At 41.1% G+C, this 24,449-nt stretch overlaps 2 protein-coding genes across 2 annotated transcripts; both read right to left on the reverse strand.

The window, feature by feature from the left end:
* Positions 1–8,121: 8,121 nt before the first annotated feature.
* Positions 8,122–14,115, reverse strand: mapk12a (mitogen-activated protein kinase 12a). The gene is made up of 12 exons (XM_067589204.1): positions 13,527–14,115; positions 12,526–12,655; positions 12,267–12,325; positions 12,024–12,135; positions 11,901–11,930; positions 11,513–11,560; positions 11,080–11,194; positions 10,219–10,290; positions 10,009–10,088; positions 9,754–9,832; positions 9,491–9,664; positions 8,122–9,306 (listed from the first exon to the last, which is right to left on the reverse strand). Exons 1-12 carry the CDS (start codon positions 13,643–13,645, stop codon positions 9,239–9,241), a joined length of 1,086 nt encoding a protein of 361 aa, XP_067445305.1. The 5' UTR covers positions 13,646–14,115; the 3' UTR covers positions 8,122–9,238.
* A 297-nt stretch (positions 14,116–14,412) lies between these two features.
* Positions 14,413–24,278, reverse strand: selenoo1 (selenoprotein O1). The gene is made up of 9 exons (XM_067589201.1): positions 23,592–24,278; positions 22,418–22,621; positions 22,140–22,317; positions 21,699–21,829; positions 21,215–21,492; positions 20,881–21,049; positions 16,594–16,779; positions 16,199–16,355; positions 14,413–15,916 (listed from the first exon to the last, which is right to left on the reverse strand). Exons 1-9 carry the CDS (start codon positions 24,149–24,151, stop codon positions 15,701–15,703), a joined length of 2,079 nt encoding a protein of 692 aa, XP_067445302.1. The 5' UTR covers positions 24,152–24,278; the 3' UTR covers positions 14,413–15,700.
* Between the last annotated feature and the right edge of the window lie 171 nt (positions 24,279–24,449).

Below are 24,449 nucleotides of genomic sequence, written 5' to 3' on the forward strand. Positions count from 1 at the left end.
GGGAAATACGCTTGCTGGATTACTATAAGGGGTGAGATGATTGGGCGGGGTAGGACAACAGAAAAAAAATTCTGACATACAAAATGTTATGGGTTTTTTTCAAGCTTTCAACCTATTTTTGCTTTATTTATTGCGAATTAGGCTACTGTATTTTAAGTTAAGTCCACTTTGGTTTAACTGGTAGACAATGTAACGTGTGAGGAGGGGTCCCAGGTAGACTTTGCTTTATTTTAAGGGGTCACAAGCCAAAAAGGTTGGGAACCACTGATCTAAATGATGCTACCTCCAGTTTTAAGGGGTTAGCTTAGTTTGGCATAAAGACTGGAAATGGAGAAATAGAAGTTCAATCCACCTATTCGCATCTCTAAAAGCTCATTATATAAATAATGTTTGTTTAATCCATACAAAAACTAAAAATGACTTGTTGCAATTTTTCCAGACGGTTTCTGTTATGGTTCTGTTCGCAGTCTGACTCTGTGTCCCTAGCTGCCATTCTCCACCAGTCCTCCAGAGGCCCTCAGACTTTCCTCCCTTTTTGTTTGGACTGGGTTTAGTGGGAGAAAGCTGTTTTAAGTTGTATCTTTAAAGACTTCTGGCATGATATCATTTAAGTTTAGATATCATTTAGTTAGACTGTATTCATTGTGTTTCTGGGTTTTTGGTTGCTCTGTGTTTTTCCTCCTGTGTTCATCCTCAGCCTGCTTTTCCCTTCACACCTGCGCTGCATTCAGTCTCATTAGCCCTGCCCTGCTCCCTGTGTCTTCACCAGCCAATCAGCTCCCAGCCTGCCTTTGTGTCTCACCACCTATTACTTGTTGTTTAATCAGTTCAGTTTGTATTTACGCCCCGGTTTTCAGTTCAGTTTTGTTGGATCATTTGTTCTGTATTGTTCAGTCTGCCCAGCCCAGCCCAGCCCAGCTCAGCTCAGCCAGCACTTGTGCCTAAATAAAGATATTCTTCAATTTCTGTGCCTGTTGTTTCCTGCATTTGGGTCCACCTGTTCCACTCCACCTAACAATTTCTTGGCTGGGTGCAGTGACTTCCTGGAGATTGCTGGGCAACCAGGAGACTCTAGGAAGTCACTGTAACCAGCCAGGAAATAGTCATAACCCCAATGGGTTTCACTTTTACACGTTGTGGTTTTTGTAAGTATTAAACAAATTAAATATAACATCAATTAGTGTGCTTTGGACACGGGTGGGCAGATTTTGTTACCTTAGGAAAGCCATGCTAGCTGTTTCCCTCTGTTTTTATGCTAAGCTAAGCTAACTGGCTAGCTTCATATTTACTATAGGCCTACAGACATGAGTGTTTTTCTCAAAATGTCAAAGATTCAGATAACTGGGGGGTAGGCTAAATATGATTTGAAACAATGATTTTTACTTAAAGTTCAATTTGAATAAAATACTTTATATGTATATTCATATTAGGTTAATTACACGATTAGTAGTCTACTTTAGTCCACCACATTCAGCATTCATTGTTCAGTGTCAGATGATTTAGAAGCAACCAGAGTGTGATGTATTTTAACTAAATCATCACTGGTCTGTTATGGAGTGGCTATGTGGGACTGGGGTCACCCCACAGCATTCCTGATAAACATCCTGTCAATCTATAACCCTGCACATCTGCCACACACACCTTCCTCTCTCATCAGACTGTTTTTTTTTCTTCCTAAGAGAGCATCTACTAGGCAGGCAAACATTTCTGTGAAACACAGCTCAGTCCAGCCAAAAACTGCAGCCCACGTCAGCAGGCAGACCCACCCTGGAGAGGAAACGTAGTCTTTGCTGTTATTCAGAGATTATTTTTATCAATCATGCCTCACTGCTACCACATCATTTCCTCTACTTTCACTGCGTTTGGGTCATGTCTGTAAAGTCTGCTTACAAAGCAATTACGTGATCAGTGTTGTGCCATGTAATAATATCCTTCATACTTCTTATACTGTAGAAAAACATTACTTCTACTGTGGGTATTTATAGAGGAACCAGATACTCAGCATCCTGTCATGAGAGCAGGACTTATAAACAAGAGCAGAGTCATAAACATGAATACTGAAAGAACATAAAAACACAAAGAAAACCTGACCATACTGTCTTTTTTTTATTAACTTGTGGTGACTAGATTTAGAAACTATGTCTGGTTTGATATCGTACACTCCTGCCCACGTGGACAGACATGAGGTAGAAAGCCTGGACTGCAGCCCGGTCCCTGTGCTCTCACCACAGCACTCACTGGCATCTCTGAGAAAACAGCTATAAAACAGAAAATATCCCTAACACAGATGCTGACATTCCTCACCACCACCATCATCATCAACCTCCCCTGGAAAAAAAAGACCTTTTCTGTTTTCTGCCATACCACTGATGCATGTGAGTCTGCAAGAGCTTCCTTAATTCAGCAAGGATGGGTTTTAGTGAGGAAAAAATGTGATGGTTTCTGTTTCGTCTCGGTCTTCCCGTAAGGCTGTACGACTGAAAGCAAAGCAATCATCTACCCTAAACACATCAAGCTTTGAAGACTCAGAAGATTTTGCAGGCTTATATAACCGACTTAACAGGCTTTGACTTCTGGGTACATTTTCATCCACCGTTGTGCGATACCTGTTTATTTTTCAGCCTTCATCAAGGCCTTTGTGTTTCACCTCATTCAAACGAAAGACTGGAGGAAAACAATTTATCATTTCGTTAGCTTGGAGAAACACAATAGAAGCAATCTGGCATTTACCCCGGTTGTAGATAAGTTATTACAATCTGGATAGTAGGAGGTGTGATATTGTAACACTCAGTTACGTAAGCCTACAAGGCGGGAACATAAAGGCGAATACCTGTTTATTTTTCTAATCTTGCCTTCTATCAAACAATGAAAATCTTATTTTCTGCCTCCTACTGGATGATATTTCAGGGCATTAACTGTTCCTTCTAACCTTGACCCAGCCACAGAAGCTACTCCCCTTGATACAAAAAGAGAAACACGGGCCTCGTGATGTACGGTGACCTCTCACCTCTGAGTCAGGTCCCACCCATGATTCAGCTGTCTTGCCTGGTTTATCGCCTGTTGTGAAGGATAACATTCGGGAAGCTGTGACCCCCACAGACGTCAAAGCAGAGGTCACCGGGTCTTGTGGCCACTTGACCATAAACTCAATCAGGATTTATCATCTGAAGTTCAATCTGGTCAGACTGTTACGTAAGTCATCTTTTGTAATGCTTACTTTAAACATTACAGTGAGCTCACCTGCAGAGTATCAGAGGGACACATTTTTGAAGCTACGCAGGCTTCTGGTTTTCCTTAAGATAAGATAAGATAAGATGAACTTTACTGAGCCCACGCAGGGAAATTGGAGATTTTCCACCTGAGATCTATCATACCGAGCATACTGATGGACAGCAGACAAGTGGATTATACAACATGTACAGCGTGTGAAATTCCAGTGGGTGCTTTGAAATCTTATCACTGTTGGAATTCATTTTAATAGAATGAATTCAAGTTGCTGTTCAGTGTGAGGAAACCACAAACTATTAACCGCAACCTTTCAAGTCAAAAGGGGATGAGAATTTGATACTCAAAAGCATCCCTTTAAGTGACAAGTAAGACTTGACAAGTAAGCAAGTAAACTGCTCGGTTCACATAAAGTGCAAAGTCTTAAGTAACCCTTGCACAAGAGAGGATAGAGATAAGCACTTTTTCAGTTTAAAGAACTTTTTAATTTGCTTTTCAAAAAAAGCTTTTTTTTGATAGTTTTGAATTACAAACAAGATAAAGAGTCTACAGCCATGCTAACGACTCTGTGAGGTTATGACGCACATAGTGGTGCTTTGAGCTTAATGCTAATGTCAGCATGCTAAACACAAGGTACAGCTAATGGGAATGTCTTGAACACACACACACAAATTGTGACCAGATGATGGGGCTAATATTAGATGAAACATTAGATGAAAAGTTAAAGAATAATTATCAAAGTTTCTAGTGTTCAACCTTATTGAGATCTTTTTGTCTGGATCCAAATGATGGACAGATGGAATAACTGACTAGGGGTTTGGGAGTTTATTCAACTCAGGCTCAAATTCTACACCAACTTGCATTATGAAGATCCATACTAGTGTTTATTCATGTTTTAGTTCATTTACTAAATCGTGTACAGCATAGTCCACACTGATACTAACCATTTTCCAAAAAAAGAATGACAAAAACAGTGTAGATTTTGAATATGTGTCTTACCCACCTCCTGTTTTCAGTACTTGCCCGCACAGTCTGAAAACCAGCTTCCATTATTATATATTTATGTAATACATTCATATGAATATTTTTTGTTCTGAAAAGTCTCCAGGCCGGGTTGTTCTTAAGCGCTGACATTTATGATTTGACTGCTGCCAAACAGTCATTTATTAGGCAGCAATGTGGACAGAAAATCAAATCCAGGCACAAAACAATAAGCAAATACAGATAATACTGACGACCATGTGCCATCATTTCTTGCATAAAAAACGTTGTGGTTCAGCAGCAAAAATCTCATGTGTCAAATATTGAAGCTTATCCCAGCAGCTCCTAAAAGCAACAACACAGAAGGCTTGTGAAAGCAATATATGCTTTTAACTGCATTACCACGAGATGATGATTGTAATAAAGGATTGATAGCTGGGACTGTAACTGTAGCTGGCTGTGACTATGTGACCACTGTGGTGCATGGGCAAGAATGCAGAGATGTCGGGATGTTATGCACTGATTGGCTAATCCCTGCCACCCAACCAATAACAAGGGTGCTGAATGGCTGCCAACCAATCGAGTGACTGAACTACTATAATACACAAATTAATAAATCCTTTATCACAATGATTTTGACAAAATATAAGTAAAATTTCATACACTGCTGGTTAGCTATACTGGACCCAACGGCTCTTAATGATCAGAGCTGCATTTGACACATTAACACTTTCAGTCTCCAACTTAAAAACAGACTACAGTAATTTGTCTCACAGTCCAGCAGCTGGCTCCCATCTCTCCTGTGGGTGAGAGGGGTTTGAGTGCTCTTCAACAATGTAGCGCCTCTTCTAAACCTGACACACCACAACCCCATACGTCAACACATCACAGATGGACAGAGAGTTGTCCTGGGAGAGGGATCACAGTCTGTGGCATGCACTCTTTGCATCACATATTCCTCAGACATCTTCAAACAGGAGTGGACGGCTAATGAATGAGCAATGTAAACAAAACCGCCCCATTCTAGCTCAGATAGGCTCTCCCTCAGGCCCTCTGCATCTCTGACCGTCTCTCTCTTCATCTACCCTTCCTTTCCTTTCATCCACCCCTCTTTCCCTGCCTGTCCTCCTCTTCTAATCTCACATCTCTTAGTTCTTCCCTTTGTTCAAATAGCATCTTCTTTCCCTAGCCTTAGTATTACTTCCTAAACCTCTTCCTTTTCTGACCCACCCAAGTCGTGGTGCCTCCTCAGAGCTCAGAGAGTTGGAGTAATCCCCCTCGGTGTTAACAGCGGGCTGCCCAGCACCATGTGAGCTTGTGGAATTTCCTCTATAGCTCACCCGGCAGGTCCTGCTCTCCTCCTGAAGGATCCCACACAGACACGTGTGCTTCTGTATACATCTCACAAAGATCAGGCCAGAGATAGAATTGCAGGCACGTGTAAAGACAGAAAAGGTTTAATAGAGAAGGGTGAGCAAGTTAGACAGAAATGTAGAATGAAAACCTTCAGCTACAGCGTGCCAGGCCACGTGACTCACTGTATTTGGAGTTCTGCTCGACCTCCACACACACCCGCTGAGCCGTGCATACACACAAACAAATAGTGGGCCGGATACACAAACAAAATAATAGTGAAGCTGTAAACTTATAAACACAAGTATTCATTCACTAAAACAAACAAATAAAAAAAAGATATAAAGATACCAAGCTTGAGAAATCATCAAACATCATTTCCTCTTTTTTAATATGGAAAATATTTTTGAACATGAGCTCAAAACTACGACTAAATCACCCTTTGGTGCACGATTAAACAGCTTATTCTTGCTGTTTAATTGCAAAGGCGAGTTCTAAAAATGTGTCTTCTCATCCAGAGTATCTGTCTTTTTAACAACATCCATGACACATGTAGCCATGTATGAGGAAACACAGACTTCTGTAAACTTGCCACAGAGCAGCAGGAGCAACGCAGATCCAAACCGACATCTGGAACCAGTCATATGGTGAACATCACGTACAGAAAATACCCTGCTATGTAGAAATATAAATCTGCATAAAGTCAGGAGATAGACAAAGACAAGGACATTAAGTGAGTTGACAGATTTTCACTTCGCCTCCTGGTAAAACTCCGGGCAATTTTATCTCAGCAGAGCCCTTGAATCTGTTTGGATCTCCAGCAAGGACATGACAACCCAGACTATTTATACAGAATAAACACTGTAACTGATGATGTTCTGTTGTTGTGGTTCATTTCAATTAAAACTGATGATCAGCGTTGGCTCTCATTTATCCAATCATAAGTTATCAGAGTTCCTATTGTGAAACAAATGAGACAAACTGAAAAGTTTCCAAGCCCATCAGCATTAAAAACTTCAGTCTCTGAGGATGCAGGATGAAGAATCCCAGCAAAGATGGTGGTGATCCTCTCACCACGGTGAGATTCACAGTGATGTGCCTCCCCCAGACACATAGAATAAACACAGCTATAACTGACTTAAGAAAAGAGAGTGACCCAGGTCAAATCAGTGTTTGGGCATCACTGCCATTCCATGCGTACTCCCTCCCGTGTCAGTGTCAGTCTGAGTGTATAGATGTATGTATGTATCCAACTGTGCATGCCAGGCGTATCTGTATATATGGGTGCACACATGTGAACTCTATGTGTGTCTCAGGAAATATGCTGCTTGAATCCAACACGCTCTGAAAATAAACCTCAGGGTCAACAAAGAAGACCAAGAAAGGGGAGTCCGTCCATGTGATGCTGTGTGTTGGAGAGGACGGGTTGTGGGGTAAAAAAATGTGCTTTCCCCTGTGTCTTCCTGTCTGCAGCGGGAACAGAACTCTCTGACTTCTGAGTGAACTATCCTCTGTGTGCACGATTAGGAGGACACAAGCACCCAGCGTTTGGTTTGGAGGAGCTCAGGCTCAGGAAGGAAGCTTGTCCTCTGGGGGAGTCACCCTTTGGGAGTCAAGGATCTGGAGGTCAGTCAAGACAAGCTTGTTAAATTCAACACCCACCAGTGGAGAATATGTGCAGAGGAATGAGCAGAATCCAAAAGCAAACAGGCATTGTGCAAGAATGTTTAAACATTTGTTATTTGAAGTCATCAATCATATTAAATACAAAAATAAAGTTGTCAGTGTTGGGGGCAATACAGATAAATTAGTGCACCAACTACAATGACAACTCATCTTTGACGGGTTTAATCTTCCAGAAAGGAATAATAATACTGAGCTTAGAGACCATGGTTCTTTGAGTTAACACCTGCATGCTCACAATAACAATGTTAGCATGCTGATGTTTAGTATAATGTTTGCATGTTGCATGGTGACCATCTTAGCTTGCTAACATTTCCTAATTAGCACTAAACATAAAGTACAGCTGAGGCTGTTGTGAATGCCATTAGTTTTCTGGCATTTGGCCATAAACCAAAGTATCAGACAAATTAAAATTTTGACCTGATGATGTTTCTTGATGAAAGGTTAGGGGGTCACCCAGGTTAGGATACAGTATGTTGTACAGGAACCATAAATGTCTGCACCAAATTTCATGATTATCCAGCCAATATTTGTGGTGATGTTTCAGTCTAGACCAAACTGGTGAACTGTTCGACAGACATTACCATCTCTACAACTGAAATAATGCAGCCCAGTCATAATGGCTTATTTATGTGCTGCCACCACCTAGTGGTGGTTGACACATATTTGTATGTTAATATGGAACATACAATGTTGTTATTCAACGACAAGGAGGAGAATTTTGATTATTGTTGGTTTCACAGCTGAATTCCTGTAACACTGTGAATAATCTGCATGTAACTGCTATAGAATAACACAATACTAGAGAATAATATACTACATACTAATAGAATAATTCAATAATATATCAGGAGAAAACAAACAACATATGCATTGTCATCATTTTCAAAGAGAATATTTAATAATAAAAACGCGTGGTGGTGTTACAAACATTAATTCACAGATGAACATAGACAATGTGTTTTTGCATTTTGCTGTTTAAAAAAAGTCCCAACATCAGATGTAAGTAACATCTGTTTTTGGTGTGAGATCAAAATGTGAATGTTTGTGCATAACCGGGAGCAGTGTTGGTCTTTTGTCATTATCATTAAGGCCACAGGGAGGAACGAGGTCATAGCATGCATGTAGACAACACACACACACACACACACACACACGCGCGCGCGCACGCACATGCACACACTCATGTTTGCTTAGGTCACTTTTGGGGACATTACATTGACTTACATTCATTTCCTGGAGACTTACCCAGTCAGGGACACAGCTTTTGTCCCCAATTGGACAAGCCGTCCCCAACAACCAGGTCTTGAGTCTGAAATGTGTCCCCGAAAGTAGGATAAGTCAGATCAACCCCCCCCCCCCCCCCCCCCCCCCGATTAATTCCAGTCATATGTCTCTCGAGGACACTAGGGAAGTTGCTTAACAAAATGATACATTACAACACAAAAAGCCTATAACACAGTAACTCTACAATCAAACTATGAATTAGATTCGGATCTGTTGAGAATGTCAGGATCAATATCACTAAATGTTTCCATTTTCTCTTTAAATAAAATAAGTTTTCCCACAGAGACACTGCTGTCATTGCTTGATTTGTACTTCATACCAGCTGGTTGGGAGTGATGTATTTGGTAAAGAACTCATACTGCATGTACCACTTTAACCAAAACTGCATTGTAACTAAAACTGAACATGGATAAATAACTTAACAAATAACACTCCATAGTGATTTGATCGCTTAGTTACTTATCAAATATTATTACCTGACAGTATAGCATCCTCCGCACTGTGAGAAGAGATGAAAAGGTCTAATACTATCTAGACTGTGGAAACAAGCCACTGGACCGACATGACATTGAAAGAGTCAAACCCACAACTGGGAGGTCAAAAAGATGGCAGCTTGCACTTCTAAGAGAATTGTGAACAGGTTCCACAGGCAAAAAGATAAAATGTTAGTTTGTTCTGGTCCCAGTCTGCACAGCCAACTCTCTGTGTCTTACAGAGAGGTTTCCTTAGATTCTGGCACAACAGGCTTGAAGGTTAAGATCTCTGTGAAGGTGTGACCTACAAAAAGAAGCATAGAAGAAAGAGAGTTGATGAATAAAACATTAGAGCTCATATTCCTCCTTTCCCCTCTGCCCTCCATCCTTCTGACATTACATCGTCCATCCTTTATTGATCTTTTTTTTTTTTTTTTTGGCTTCCTTGCACCACGATCAGTCTAACAGCTCCTCCCCTTCATCCTTACGTTTCCACTGGTCCAGGGGCAGGTCTGTGTTGTCTAGCGAGTGGTCGTACAGCTGTGCTTCCGTCTCCTCCTCTGGTTCTCTGAACTCTGAGAAGTAAGGCAGTGAAAGAGCATCTGAAGCAGCTACCCTGTTATCCGGATCCAGCAATAACATGCGCTCCAGTACAGACACGGCTGAGGAAAGAGGAGGAAACAGGAAATCGAATCAAAGTTTTATTGTCAAATTGAAAATAAATGGAATTAAAAGACTGAACATGTTGTACCTTGTTGGTTGGTTGTGGAAAACACCTTCTGTAGGTCTTTCTTTTCCACTTTTGGAAGACTTTTGATATAGCCTTTGGCCTAAAAGAAGACATCAATACATTTCATCTTAAACAAATCAATATGTTCATAGTTGCATATGAGGAGTGTGTGTTTATATGTATTTGGACTCTGCCCATTCATGCCTCCAATTTCTAAAATTTTGAAGATTTGATGGCACAATTTAGTGCCATAACAAGGTCACGATCTGAACTCACATCCTCAGATTCTAGTTTTGATACAAATTCCTGAGTTGGTGTTCCTGTGATCTTCATGATCTCGGTCAGCTGATCAAGGTCTGAGGAACAGGGGTCAAGGGTCAAATGCGATGTCACAGGATAATTTCAAATAGGTTAAGAGGGAAAAACAGAGCTATGGGTATCTGTAAAAACATCAAAGTGAAAATGGTCAGAGTGGTAAAAGGATACGGTCGCTGCCTTTGAAGAGAGGTTTCCCTTGCAGCATCTCCGCCATGATGCAGCCCACAGACCAAATATCCACTGATGAAGAGGGAAAGAAAACACAGTTCTGAAACACCATCGATGTCAGACTTCATAAGAGCTTAAATGATTTACAGCTACAGAACACTGTATCTCAGTGGTCAGTAGCATAAACTGCATGCATTCCCAAACAAAGTGCTTGCAATTAAAGGTAAATGTTACAAGAGCTCCACCTAGTGGACAATATTTATTATTACCCCTTGACTCAATTGAACAAATATGTTTGTGACACTACTGTACTGTATGTCCTACCACAGTGGCACAAATCCATCTTAACATTATTATGAATACATGTAGATAATGTACCTTGTATTTCTAGGCCCATTAATATGTATTTTTCTTTCTTTTTTTTTTAAAGAATCTGCAGCTGTGTTTTAACTGCATCCTGGACTCACCATATTCACAATCAGACAGATAAATCTGTCACTGAAAAAGAATAAATTCTCTCACTACTAACTGAATATAATGTAGCCACGAGACTTGTTTCGCGCAGTCACTATGCTATCCCTACAGATAATATTCTCCAGCCACAGGCATCACTCACTGCTGAAAGCCACAAGTTTCAGCCTGTCTGCTGCAGGTTGTAAAGGTAAGTCTTGGAAATGTAGTAAATCACGAGCTGAAGCAGAAACCATAAGCTGAGGGCAAGCGAGTACACCAACACAACCGTTTCATACCACATTATAAAATAACACAGGGATTCGGTGCTAATTGGGGCTAATGGAGAGCACATTGATGAAAGATGACAGTACAAGAGTGGATTTTTTCCTTTAATTAGCTCCACATTACCGGTCTGAGTGTAGTGCATCCAGCTCAGGATGACCTCTGGGGCTCTGTACCAGCGAGTCACCACGTACCCTGTCATCTCACTGTCTGCCTGCCGCGCCAAACCAAAGTCCAAGATCTGACGGAACATAAAAGGAAATACTGTAGTTAGATACAGTAAAATTTACACCCAGGCCATATTGAGGTCCTGTAATAAGGAACTAATGCCAGACAAATAATTAACAAGTAAGCCAAGTATACATCCCCTAAAATGTATAGCAGTGGCAATGAAAATATGGACAGTGGAATGATGATTTTACAGTTACAGGTTTGGTATTGTGGTAAAGAGCGCCTCTTGTCTTAGCTTGAGATGAATGTTTTTGCACATGATCACATGATATTTTCATACAAAGACATGTTGTGTTTGTTTGGGTTATCAGGGTGTGTACAGTTGTACCTTGAGCTCACAGTCTTGGTTAATGGCGAGATTTCCTGGTTTGAGATCCTGCAAAAGTTGATATGGAAAGGCTAACAATGACTGCAAGATTATTTTAAGTCAGCAGCAAATAAGCAAGAGAAAAGTTAGAGTCATAACAATTGTTGCCTCAAAAAAGGAAATAAAACTATTTATTTGGAGTTTAACAATGTGCAGACCTCACTCCTTTGTACCTTGCAATGAAACATTTTTTTCACTTGCACCTGAATAATTTGCCTGGATGTGAGCACACTTGGGCCCTCTTCTATTGTCATAACAGTGCAACAAAATGGAAAGGGTATAAGAAAGAACACAAACTCTGTGTCACACATACATGGTAGAAATACAAAGAGTATAAAACCCAACTTACCCTGTGAATTATACCAGCAGAATGAATATACTGTAATAAAAGAATATGACAGGGATTTAACCAACAGAACAATTAAACCCAGGTAGTAAATTGCGCACAACATAAGATCAAAGCGTTCTCCACCTTAAGCCCTTTGAGCATCTGATAAACCAAATACTGAATTTTTTCTTCAGACAGCCTCTGCAGCTTCATCAGCTTCCCCAGATCTGTCCCCATGAACGGCATCACCAGATAACTTGAAGAAGAAGGAAACATTATTCGTACGACATATTTTTCCAGCAGGTTTCCAACTTGAAACAATTTTGGCCAAACTTGTTCAAATGAACGCAGAATAGCGTAATAGAAGGAGTATTTATCTGCACTTACAAATCATGGAATCTGTCCAGAGACAGGTCAGCTGTAAACACATCTAATAGACCGATCACCTGCACCAGAAAGAGATCACAATATATCACACAAGACAAATGTTCACAGTTCCTCTTTTTCCGTGGAAATTCAAGACTATTTGAATACAGCTGCCAAGTCTTAATTTGATCAGCATTATAAAATTGCACTGATATAAAAATAAATAGTTCTGCAGTCTTGAGAGCTTGGACCCTTTAAGTATGATAATGTTGTGTCTCACATTTTCATGTTTCATGTGTTTGAGAAGCCTCAGCTCCCTGTATGCCCGCTTGGCAAAGAGCTCGGACTGGAAAGGCCGGTACAGCTTCTTGATAGCCACTTTGGTTCCTGTTCTGGAGTCCACTGCTGAGCTGAAAGTATGAATATATCAGATGGTGTGAGACAAAATAGGTCTATAAATATCTTCCAAAGAAGATCAGCTGATCTGTACCATCACCAGTATGAGGAAATGATAATCAGTTCATCAGTGTAAGGACTTAACTGAGAACAGTGAAACAATGTGATCAGAACATGTCAGTGAAGTTTTATATTTCCTCTCTTCTGATCAGCAATGTTCCCTATTGGCCTAAACCTGTATTTACACACACAAACACACACACACACACACACACACACACACACACACACACACAAACACACACATATATACAAACACACACACGACCCCCTCCCTCATCCAACAGCCCAGTCGAGATCTCCAGTTATAGCAGGGGGCTCTATATATACAGCGTGTATTCTCAAACTTCAATTTTCAGAGTTGTTCATGTGTTATTAAATTGCATTCAGCCGGTCAGAGCAGCTTTACCCGCCCACAGGGTTAATCATTGACAACAATGGGGGGCCTCACGCAGCGAGACGCACAAAGGTGCCTGAAAAGCTCCTTTTCATTGTTGTGAATCAGTAAACTTGGGCGAGCGCACCTCCATCACCCACCCTGCTCATGGGGGCTTCATAACTTAATCATCTTTTAGTTGACTATAGATGTCAGGATGTTTGTGGTGAACGCACAGCGAAGGTATCGGTGCAAGTGTCTCCATCATATAAGGAAATGAAGCAGCATGTGTTCAGCGGAGCGCAGATACTTTGTCTTTTGTTTAGTTGTGGCACAGTGCGGCCGCCTGTATGACACCATCTGCTCCGTCGCTCTCTTTGTTACCGTGCACCACTTAAACAAGCAGTCTGATCAGTATTGCTTCATCCAGTTTCGCAGGTTTCACTTACCAGACCGTCCCGTACGCTCCGGTCCCCACCTGCTTCAGATCCCGGTACCGCTCCGGTACTTCCCATGAGGTTTTGTTGATTTCTTGGCGGCAATAGCCGGGTCTGACGCGTCTAGACATCTTATTTATCAAAAAGAAAATCAAACAAGAAGTCTAGGATTTGCTCTTCTTTGGCTGTTTTGTCTCTTCAGTCGCTACACACCCATTGTCCCAGATTCTACCTATGCGCCCACCCTCGATCATTGCGCAGCTCCGCGTGTCAGCCGCTCAGGGCGCACCCTGAAGTCACCAAAAGCCACTCCCGAGTCGTGCTGTAGGCTTACAATCAAAGGTGAGAAGACTGGAATGTGAGTAACAAAAGGCTTGGCTGAAAATACATGCGGTGGTAGGTGCGCACAATTTGAATTGCAACCTAAAAGCCGGGGATAGACTATGTCCTGGTTAAGCGGCAGCTCTTGCTGTAGACTGTATTCCTCAGCACCCCTATGCTTTGTGCAGGCAGGTAGGGTGAATAAATGTTAGGGGCTTGCTGGGACATGAGAACTATTGACGCCCAAACGTGTTGACACATACACACACACCGTGTTTTTTTTCTAACCACTATGTGGTTAAAGAAAAATACTAGACGGTGTCATGTATCCAGGAAACAAAACAAGGACATTATACTTTTAAAAAGAAGCAGGAAATGTCAGATCTGTACGATATGTCTATAAAGACTTAAGATTTCCTTAAATAGGTGTAGAGCAATCTACTGGCTGCGTGGCAACATCAATTAAACATGTCATGCAACACAGACATGTAGACGTGGAGTTTAGTTCCTCGGATGCTAAAAAAAAAAAAAGGACAGCTGTGGTTGCTATGCATTACACACAAAATATAAAGCACAGTGTCTTTTGACTGCTCAGTTTATTGAGATGTGTCACAGCTACAACTGAGGAACATACATCAGGATATTTTTCATATTTATTAAGGAAAAATAAAACTCTTAAACAAAATCTCATTTCTTATCAATTTCTGTCATGTGTTTGTGGATTCATTTTGACAAAAGAAATGAATTAATATGCCAAACAGACTTATTGATCAAATCAGGAGGCAGAGGCAATACGGTTAAAACAAATTTGTGAATGAGGAAAAATGTTTTTCCCTCTCTACAAATCACTCTTGATCGTATCACATTTGTGGAACAGTCTATAATAAACTTCCCCTGAGAAGTTTGCATGCATAGTCACAACCTGACCATTAGTCAGATTTAACATGCAGTTCCTATTTTTTTCTTTTCTTGGCTCTGGTTCAATTGTAGTTGTGATGCTTAGTGAACATTTTGGATAACACAAACGGTATCATTTGATGTTTTGGTCTCAGTGCCTATAAAGTGATGCTATGACTATGGAAATTACTATGGTAAATGTTTTCTGTTACACCAGAATATACTGTGCGTGTTTATCTAGTGCGGCTTATTTGAATAAGTGCAATCACTTCCTGACACCTACAAAAAGTGCCTGAAACATCATCTACTCTCTCACACATCATAATATTTGGTATATACTGAGGTGATACCCCACAGTTTGTCAGAGTCAGACAGGTCACTGTAGGACTTGTTGCCTGAGTCGTCATTACCAGCTAGTTAACACCAAGCAGACAGGGAACAAGTTGAAGGGCTTCTTTGTAAAGCGGAAAAGTCACAATAAATTAAAATTATTTTGTTTTCTTCTTTCAATTAATGGCTCTTGTATTGACGGGCATCTACAAAAATTCTACCCAATAAAATGTCATTATGGACAGCCTAACCCTTGTTAATCAAATCCCTCAAATTGTCACTTCTGATGTTAAATCCTCCTGCAACATCTTGTTTTAAGCATACATCAAGACAAGGAAGAAATTTAAAATTACAAGACCATTTCCTGGCACATCACACATGGTAAGAAGCTTTTGTCAGTCATAGCAATGTCATATTTATAACTATGTATGTGTGACACCAAACTCAACTCATTCCCTGACCGCTTTGTATCATCTAGGTTGCCTGTGGGGCGTTTTGCCTCATGCTAACTTCCCTGACCCTGCCCGCCAAAGTAATAGAAAGTTGTACAGTGAATGGAGAAGAGAGGAAGGTCATAAAAAGGTGAAAAACAACTTCCTTTTCACTTTAGGCAGGCAAGTTAACGCTCAGGGAAGTTTTTACGAAGATCATGTGACACAGATTTTATGAGCCCAAGCTGGAGGCTTGCTGTCATAGGGCACAGGGTTTCTGGCAGTGGATGTTGATGCTTCCGCCTCCTGTCCTTCGTCCCTCTCTCCCTGTTCGGTGGCCCCACCTCGGCCCACCCACGCAGGAAGTTCCAGATCTGGCTGGGAAGAGAAGGGCTTCTCCAGAACCTTGAGGACCTGCTGGACCTGCGGGACAGAGAGGAAGTGAGAGCAGGTGAACACCCTGAAAGTGAAACACCAAAGCAACAAAGGGGAATTGGGTGCAATATTAGTTTTTCTACTGCATGCAAAATTGTGTGCTGTTGAAACACATTTTTATAGTAAGATTGAATTATTTTTCTAGCTCAGATGTACAGAAGTCTGAACCAAAAGACTTTGGCATAAGTGTTAGATTACCACACAAATGTTCAAAAGGTGGACAGGGGTTTCAACCATAATGACACATCCATCAATGCATCAGAGCCTGACCTCAGAGAAGTCTCCACTCTCAGCAGCCTCAATTGCATTCTGGGCAATGTAGTTCCTGAGTACCACACGTGGGTTGGTGCTGTCCATCACCCTCACTCGCTCCTCCTGCACGGCCTGCACATCACTTTGGCCCTCCAGCTCTCGAGCCAGACGCTTCCTGTAGCATTGATAACACAAATCGCTCGGTCACAAGAGTTACAGTAATGGAACAATGTCAGACACAACACCCCATTTCCTCCTCTTTTTCTCTATCCGCCCCTTTTATCAGTCACACTTCCACCCATCACCATCCACCCATATATCTCTCATCCGGTCCATGCAGTTTTTATGCCAACTATCTTTTTTTTCTCAATATTTCCTGCAGATATCTTGTTTGATTTCTCCCTGCCTCTCACCTATAGCGTGTGATCCAGTGGGTCCACTCATCAGCATGTTTGGTTTTGAGCTCCTCCTCGCTGATGTCCATCAGGTCTTTCAGTTTGCTGAGCCTGTCTAGTTGCCTCGCTATTGTCATCCTGTCTGAGATCATCTGGAACAGCGCTGGGTTGCTCTGAGCCATAGAGAGCAGCATCGCCAGCTCACTGTCAACAGCAGACAGAAAACATAACAGTTATAATCGTTAAGAGGACCGGCACTGCCAGTACAGTCAGTCGAGGTTTTAACTGTTGTTAGATACCTCATGGGGAATATGAGGTAACAAGATAAAGAAAAGACAGACATTATTATCTTTATGGCACTGTCTGTTCCACTGATTATATTTACATGCACAAAATAGAGATTAGGTTAGGCCAGGACATCAGCTAACATGGTTAAACATGTTACTCCAATTACTCTAAACCTCATGTCTACATCTGGTTTTGTGATCAGTTTCCCTCTATGGCTTCCAAAAAATGACCAGACATAATCCACACAGTTTTGTAAACAAAGCTGGACTGTATTAGAACAGGTCATGAAATTTTATATTTCTCTAACATTGTTTGACTTGCTAAATGATGACCTTGGCTGATTCCATGAAGTTACAAATGGACTGTTGCAGATACATGATCGCACAAGCCATTCCTCAACAGTGTTACTTTCAATTTGTAAGGGTGGAAGTAGCTACTTCCAAAGAGTAGCTCTACTTGGGTTTCAGTAACAGAAAGATATAAGAGAAGGCAGACAGCATTCAGTGCTAGGGGTTTCAATGAAGAGAAAGACCTTAAAGCTGCACTAATTCATATTTTTGTAACAATAGATCAATTGACAAATAGTAGTCTGAAAAAGGTCGCTCATTGTGACAAACGCAAAGTATTCTAATCCAACTTTGCAGTACCCTTCAGCTCTAAGGAGCTTTTTAGTGTCTTTAAGCTGAATGTTTTGGTTTTATGCCCAAAACTTTATTGTTTTGGGCATAAAACTCTCTCCAAACTCCATTCCCACTTTTCGGTGACACAAAGACAGCTGTTTTCTGTGATAAAGTACTGGTAAACCTGCCGTCTACTAACTGCCCAACACCAAAGACACACAGACAAAGTTAGCAACAAGCTTGTGAACATGGTGGAGCATTTAGCAGCTAATGAGCCAGATGGTTGCCCTTAAGGGTTGATGGAGACAAAACAGAGCTAAAACGAGAGTAAATATTGGATCAAATGGTCAGAAAACATCACACTTAATGAATGCTAATTTTGTTCCTTGCCTGCAGAATGTGTTATTAGGAAACTATTTTTTAATGAAGCTAACTTTTGGAAAACAGTTAAATCATGATCAGTCTTACTGTATCCTTACCCAGTGAAATAGCTCAATGTTCTCATTTGGAAAAGAAATATGTGATGCATTGAATGAACATTTTATTTCATCAGGTTATTTATTTGAAAATGCTCCCTTTGCTTCTGATCATAGTGCATCTTGCTGGGCAAACAAATTAGGCACTCAGACCTTTTCATTGAAGCCTTTTAATGCTCTTTGTTCTATTAATCCAAAAAAGTCCACTGGGGCTGATCAGTTAGAGCCGAGCCTTTAATTGTTAGTAGCTCCATTTTTAGTTGATTGCTTAACTTATATTTTTAATCTGACTGTGACAGGAAGCATCCCAGACATTTGGAAGACAGCCTACATTCATCCTTTACATAAAGGGGTACAGTCCAATGGGGTTCACAATTTCTAAACTATTTCTAAAATGTCTAGCTTAAGTGTTAGAGAAGCTGGTAAACTATAAGGTGAGAACATTCTTAGATCAACACTCCATTTTAAAGTCATATCAATCAGGATTTAGAGCTGGCCATAGTACTGTAATGGCAGCATCAAAAGTCTTGAATGATGTTGCTAGTATGTTAGATAACAGGCGGGATTGTGTTGCCCTTTTCATTGATTTATCTAAGGCTTTCGATACTGTCAACCATCAAATTCTTTTGAAACGCCTGGAAACTATTGGATTTGATGAGAAGTTTTGTAATTGGTTTGAAAATTATCTCAGTGGTAGAACTCAAGCTGTTGTGGCTGATGGCTATATGTCAAGCTATAGGAGTGTAAAAGGTGTGCCACAGGGCCTCATTTTATGCCCAACTGTATTCACTATTTTCATAAATAAATTAGGTGAAAAAGTGACAATACAATAGTGCCCTCTGCTGCCCAGGCTGTTCAAAACTTGTATATTGATTTCTGTGCTATACGGCAAACATTGATTGATGCTAAATTACTTGTAAACTCAGATAAAACAAAATGTATCCTGTTTTCTAGAAAACCGACTAATTCATGGAAGTATGGAAGTAAATATTTCTACACTTAATGGGACACTGATTGATAGAATATCCTTTTATAAATACCTTGGTTTTTGGATAGATGACAAACTGTACTTCAGAAAACATATTGATGAAATGACTAAGTCTCCAAAAGCAAAACTGGCATTATTTTATAGAAATAAGGCATGTATTACCAAGAATTATAGAGAGCAAATTGTTCAGTCAACCTTTTTATCCGCTAAGGACTGTGGTGATGTAATTTGTATGCACACTCCTGCTTCTACTCTCAAACCTCTTAATGCAGTCTATCATTCAGCCCTTAGGTCCATAACTGGGGATGGCTAGAGGACTCATTGTTGTATTTTTTATGATAAAGTTGGGTGGCAGTCGTTGGCAGTGAGAAGAGAACAGCACTGCATCTTGTTTATATACAAAGCTCTCCTTGGCCAACATCCCAAGTATCTGACATGTCTTATTAATTTTACTTCAATTTCACACTGCACTAGGTCCCGAGACTATTTGGTCCTTGAAAATCAACATGTTAGTAGTGAGATTGGGAAATTGGCTTTTAAATATTATGCTCCACACAAGTGGAACAACTTGCAAAAGATAGTAAAGACAAGCTAATCCCTCGTAATCATCTCTTTTAGCTGACATAGGGCAGTGTGAATGCGTGTTTTAATTGGGCTTTAACTTTTACGTGCATATATTACTTTTATTGCCATAATATGTTCCATATTATGTTTTGTTGCTTTTATATATTGCTTTTATTTTTTCTTATATTATACACACACACACACACACACACACATATATATAGTAGGATGTAGGGATGTAGTAGGGCTGTAGTCAACCAAAGAAGATCTTGGTCGACTAAAATCGTACATAATCTTCAACTAATTGATTAGTCATATTTCTCTGTTTCGTGTCTTCAGGTTATGCTAGCCCATTGTTGCTAACTTTGGAGCTAACCCCCTTTACTTTTCCAGCATTTAAGGAAACAACAGACGTGACTTTTTAGCATTTATTAACTGACACACTGTACATTTACTGCCAGACTACCAACTTACTACTAACCCTTTCCTCTGCCCCGTTCGCATCCACCGTCACTTCTCTGCCCCTCGCTCTTTCCCACTCGCTACGCAAACATACTCCTTAACGGAGCAACGCTACCAGTAGTTTCCCAGGCAACGACACAGAGGTTGACTCACGTACCGGAACAGCGCTGCACAGAGACTCCCAAACGCTATATCTATTTATATATATATATTATATTATTCGGATATCAAATATTAAAAAATATTTTTTTGGGCCTGGTGGGGGTTCTCGTTGTGTCATAATGGAGAAACACAGATTCAGTAAACGTTCAGTAAGGTCAATAAACGTTGAGAACATGGATGTTAGACCCAGCGGTCTCCATTAGGTTGGGCGAGTTCAAAGTTGTGAAAACAAGGGGGGTGTTTTGAATACACCCCTGTTTTCACAGGTAATTTGTTAGTCTGTCCCTCCCGCTGCAGGAAATAATGGATTACTCCTGGAAAGCTATTGATGTAGCACTTTTCTCCTTATGAAAATAACACGGAGATTATTCAACCAATGAGAGTTTAGTCGGACGAGAGCATATCGACCAACTAATCGACCAGCAGACTACAGCCCTCGTAATCAGGGCATCCTTGAAAAAGAGAGCTTGCTCTCAATGGCCTACCCTTTAAGGTTTGAATGAATGAATAAATGAACATGTTCACCATAACAACTTTATACACTGATGTCAGCATTGTGTTTACAGCTAGTTTCCAACGTGGCCAAAGAAATCATTTAATGCTGCTTTAATACACCTCAAAGTGATGCTCTGTGATGCATACATTTTTATAAGTTCTCGGTTTTTTCAAGCCCAAACACACAATGTTAGTATGAAATTAGTCAAAACCTATAGTGTATAGTATGTAGCAGCCTTAACTAGCTCACCGTGGATCCATGGTGGGTTTGTTGGCAGCCTTGAGCTCCTCTAAAGATGCACACTGCTCCAGCAGGAGGTTTGTAGCCTGTTTGACACGCTCTTCCTCTCCCTCACTCTCTCCCTCGATAGGACAGGAGATTTGACTCAAGCTGCGGAAGCTGTTGGTGAAGTCAGCACCTGCATGAGGGCCAGAAAAGATGGTGATGAAAAAGGAAAGGAAACTGAAATTGATAACCCATATGTGGCTTTTAAGGACTGCAGGATTTCTTGCAATGTTTCATAGGGGAAGTGGCTTCTCATAGATAAAATTCTCTCATCAGACTCTGTTTCCTCCTGTCCCACCTGTGTTGTGCATGGTCTGCAGCAGCTCAGTGATCAGGATCTCGTCCTCAGGCTCCTGCTTCTTCAATAAGCCCAGCTTCTTCCTCATGTTCTCTAGGTAGAAGCCATTATACAAATCCAGATACTCCTCCATAACTGTCTCAGCCCGGGCAGGTGGCAGCTCTGGATCGAGAGCCTCTGCTAACTTCAACAGGTTCCACCTACAGATAGCCGGCTGGGCCTGGTAGGAGTAGCGCCCAGAGTTGTCTGAGGCATTGCAAATGAAATCTGGATCAAACCTAAGAGGGACAAGGAAACTTCATGTCCTGAACTTGTACATTATGATTACAATTACCAGTTCATCATCCTTTCAACATACTGCTGTATGATGATTAGTATGTTTTTCTGCAGCAAATATGAAGGTTTTTCTTTTACTTGAACATCTGACAACCATGCAGGATGACTATTAGATCAGTAGACCATTAACACTCTGTAAATATCAGACCTGTCCATGAAGCCATATGGACCGTAGTCCAGTGTGAGTCCCAGGATGCTCATGTTGTCTGTGTTCAGGACTCCATGACAAAATCCTACACACTGCCATTGAGCCACGAGTCGAGCTGTACGAAGCATCACCTACAGACAGGAAGAGAAGAAAAAGTGACATTTTCTATACGACTGGGAGAAAAATCTGTGTCTGTGCCATGAAGAACAAACCCTAGACAGCGTAGATGATATGATACCTTACTAATTTAATAAGGAAAATGTCAAAAGTCTCTATCCAGAGTTTAATTCCTTGTTAATATCTTAATCTTGTATTGAACAGACGGCACAGTGACTCAGCACATGTAGTCACGATGTCTATAGCGGCTTAACAGGATAAGAGGATCCAAATGTTCTTGGCTTCAAACTGTAATGTCAGTGTGTGCCACTTGGGTGCTCTGACCTCTCTGAAGAAAGCCACGTTCCTCTCCACCCGGTCCGGGTAATTCTGCTGGATCTCAGGGTAGAACATCTCAATGACATAATCCAACATCTGTCCTCGGATCTCATCACGTCCATAGCTGGGACCCTGGCGGCCTGTGTATTCATCTGCACGTTTAAATATCTCAAAGGATCCAAACCTGCTCGGATAGTGCACAACCATGACAAACGACTCCTGTGTATACATCTCAAGAAGCTCAGATATCTGTGTTAGATGACAGTGAGGTAATGTCCACTCACCTGAGAAAAGTTGGAGCGATGCGAAGGACCACAGAGCATCTCTCATTTCGAGGGTTTCCACTGTAGTACACATCTCGTATCACTTTGCTGTCAGAGGTCACTACGGAGCCCGCTCTAGTGGTGGGAACACCCAAGAAGTACATCGCCTCGCTGCACAGGAACTCTCTTATACTGGAGCGAAGGACTTTACGGCCATCAGCTTGTCTATGGAGGAGAGAAAGACAGCATACACATGACATAGGAAGTTGAAACATTCAATTTATATTTTTATCTCTTTTTTCCTTTCTTTGTACTAGGCTATCCAGTTTAATGCAGCTCCCAAAGAACCAATTGTAGACGAAAAACTGTGGCTAACTTCAGGCTCAATGAGTCAGTTCTGCAATGAGCTTGTCTGAGGTATCTGTCTGTGGTATCTCTTTAAAAAAGGCAGATGTGGTCTTTAATGACACTCTACAGGTTAAAACTTTGGCACATTCATGCTCAGGGGTTTTGCAGTCTGGCTGGGATTTTTCAAGCTATGATCTTGTAAATGTGTAATATTGTCCATTAGCTGTTTTTGTTGCAATTTGCAGCACTTTACCTATTTGTTCTATGCTAAGGATGTTAAATATTGCACTAAGAAGAAACTTTTATCCATTATTTAGCATTGTTTGACTCTGAAATATGAAATGTGGAATTATGTATCTTTGATAAACTGTTGAAGTTATCTGCTTTTGCAAAAAAAAAAAAAAAAAACAACTTTAAACTTGAAAAAAAAAATCAGTTACCTGTATTTTGTTGAGTTATTTTTACTTATCAAAACAACCCAACTGCATTTTGATTGATATCACCTGGAATGCAGAATTAAAACAGGATTTATAAAAATTAAAAGTTTATTGATTGATTTTGGGCGATTCCCATCTCAATTTATCAAAGTTTTAAAATGCTTCAACTATTGCATCTGCCTCTGATCTGGTCATTTTTGTTTTGTAATGAAAAATCTGAGGCTTTTCCCTAGTTTCACCTCTCCAGTGTACTTCATCCAGATTTCATAAATTTTTGATAATTTTGGAAAAGCTACATATGGTGACATCCGGTTCGCATAAATCCAAAATAAGCATGATAAAAAACAAAACAACTTGATATAACATTTGCTCTGCATAAATTGCCAAAAGCAAATAAAAACAACTAGTACCTGGAATAAGGAGTAAGTCCTGCTCCCTTCACTTGGATCTCCCACCGTCCGCTCGGGTTTTCCCGCAGCAGTTCGGGATCCTGTCCGGGAGGCACCTTCACTTCGCCCAGGTAGCAGGCCGCCCCGTCACCCAGCTGCCCGGCGAACTGGCCGAACTGGTGGCCGCAGTAGCAGTGTGCGGCGGGCTCGGATCCAGGCATCACCGTGGAGCCGCTGAGATACTCTGGCCCGAGAGGATCGTCCGCGACCTCCTCTCCGTTCAGCCCCAGCAGCGCCAGGGCTTCATGTGACACGGCCACGAACCGAGGCTTGGTCAGCGGCTGCGGTTTGACCCGGGAGAAACATGCTCCTTTCACCTGCCGTACCCCCAGCTCCTCGGAGGGGTCCAGGGGAAGTCTCTTGAGGGCGACGTTGTCGAAGTCGAGTCGCTCCAGCGGGGAACGACTCGTTGCATGACCCATTTCATCCATCCCAGCTACACCAGTACCGAAGAGTCTGAACACGGACACACCGGGGAGGAAAATACGGCACCGTCCCAGCCGAGGTCCTAAATACGCCATCCAGCTACGCCCATCTGCATACTTACATATTCGCTGGCGCAGTTAGAAAGTACTTACTAGTCATGCTTTCATAATCCTGCAAGCTACAGCGGATGTTTGCAAGGCAATTGGTGTTACGTTATTATTTGTCCGACTGGAAACACGGAGTGAAGATTGAACGACACACAACCTCAAACCCAAATAAACATAGAAATAGGATAATAAAAGGTTCACATAAATAAACAATGGTTTAATAAATAAACAAGGGTTTAATAATTAAACAATGGTTTAATTATGTTAAAGGTTCACAGAGTTAAAG

This window comes from Thunnus thynnus, chromosome 5 (genome assembly GCF_963924715.1).
Source record: "Thunnus thynnus chromosome 5, fThuThy2.1, whole genome shotgun sequence".
Classification (NCBI taxonomy): domain Eukaryota; kingdom Metazoa; phylum Chordata; class Actinopteri; order Scombriformes; family Scombridae; genus Thunnus; species Thunnus thynnus.